This window comes from Neophocaena asiaeorientalis, unplaced genomic scaffold, assembly GCF_003031525.2.
Source record: "Neophocaena asiaeorientalis asiaeorientalis breed wild unplaced genomic scaffold, Neophocaena_asiaeorientalis_V1.1 C47308500, whole genome shotgun sequence".
Taxonomy (NCBI): Eukaryota; Metazoa; Chordata; class Mammalia; order Artiodactyla; family Phocoenidae; genus Neophocaena; species Neophocaena asiaeorientalis.
Window position 1 is genome coordinate 1 of NW_020181214.1, and position 315 is coordinate 315.

The window sequence follows — 315 nt, forward strand, 5'->3', positions numbered from 1 at the left end:
CACTCCTACGCCCTCATCAGCAAGATGGCCCTCCCCAGCGACGGAAGTCCGAGTGATGAGTTTGGACTGCCCAAGTCCGGTCTCCTGATGGTTCTCCTGGGCATGATCTTCACGAAGGGCAACCGTGCCACCGAAGAGGAGTTCTGGGAATTCCTCAATGCGTTGGGTTTCTATGCTGGGAGGAGGCACCTGATCTTCGGGGAACCCACGAGGTTCATCAGCAAAGATTTCGTGATGCAGAAGTACCTGACCTACTGCCAGGTGCCCAACAGCAATCCTCCGCGCTATGAGTTCCTGTGGGGCCCGAGAGCCCAC

At 57.5% G+C, this 315-nt stretch overlaps 1 protein-coding gene across 1 annotated transcript; it reads left to right on the plus strand.

The window, feature by feature from the left end:
- Positions 1-3: 3 nt before the first annotated feature.
- Positions 4-309, plus strand: LOC112391997 (melanoma-associated antigen B1-like; the record flags this gene model as incomplete). Its single annotated transcript, XM_024733551.1, has 1 exon — positions 4-309. A coding segment is annotated over one exon (306 nt), but the record flags the coding sequence as incomplete, so codon positions are not given.
- Positions 310-315: the final 6 nt, after the last annotated feature.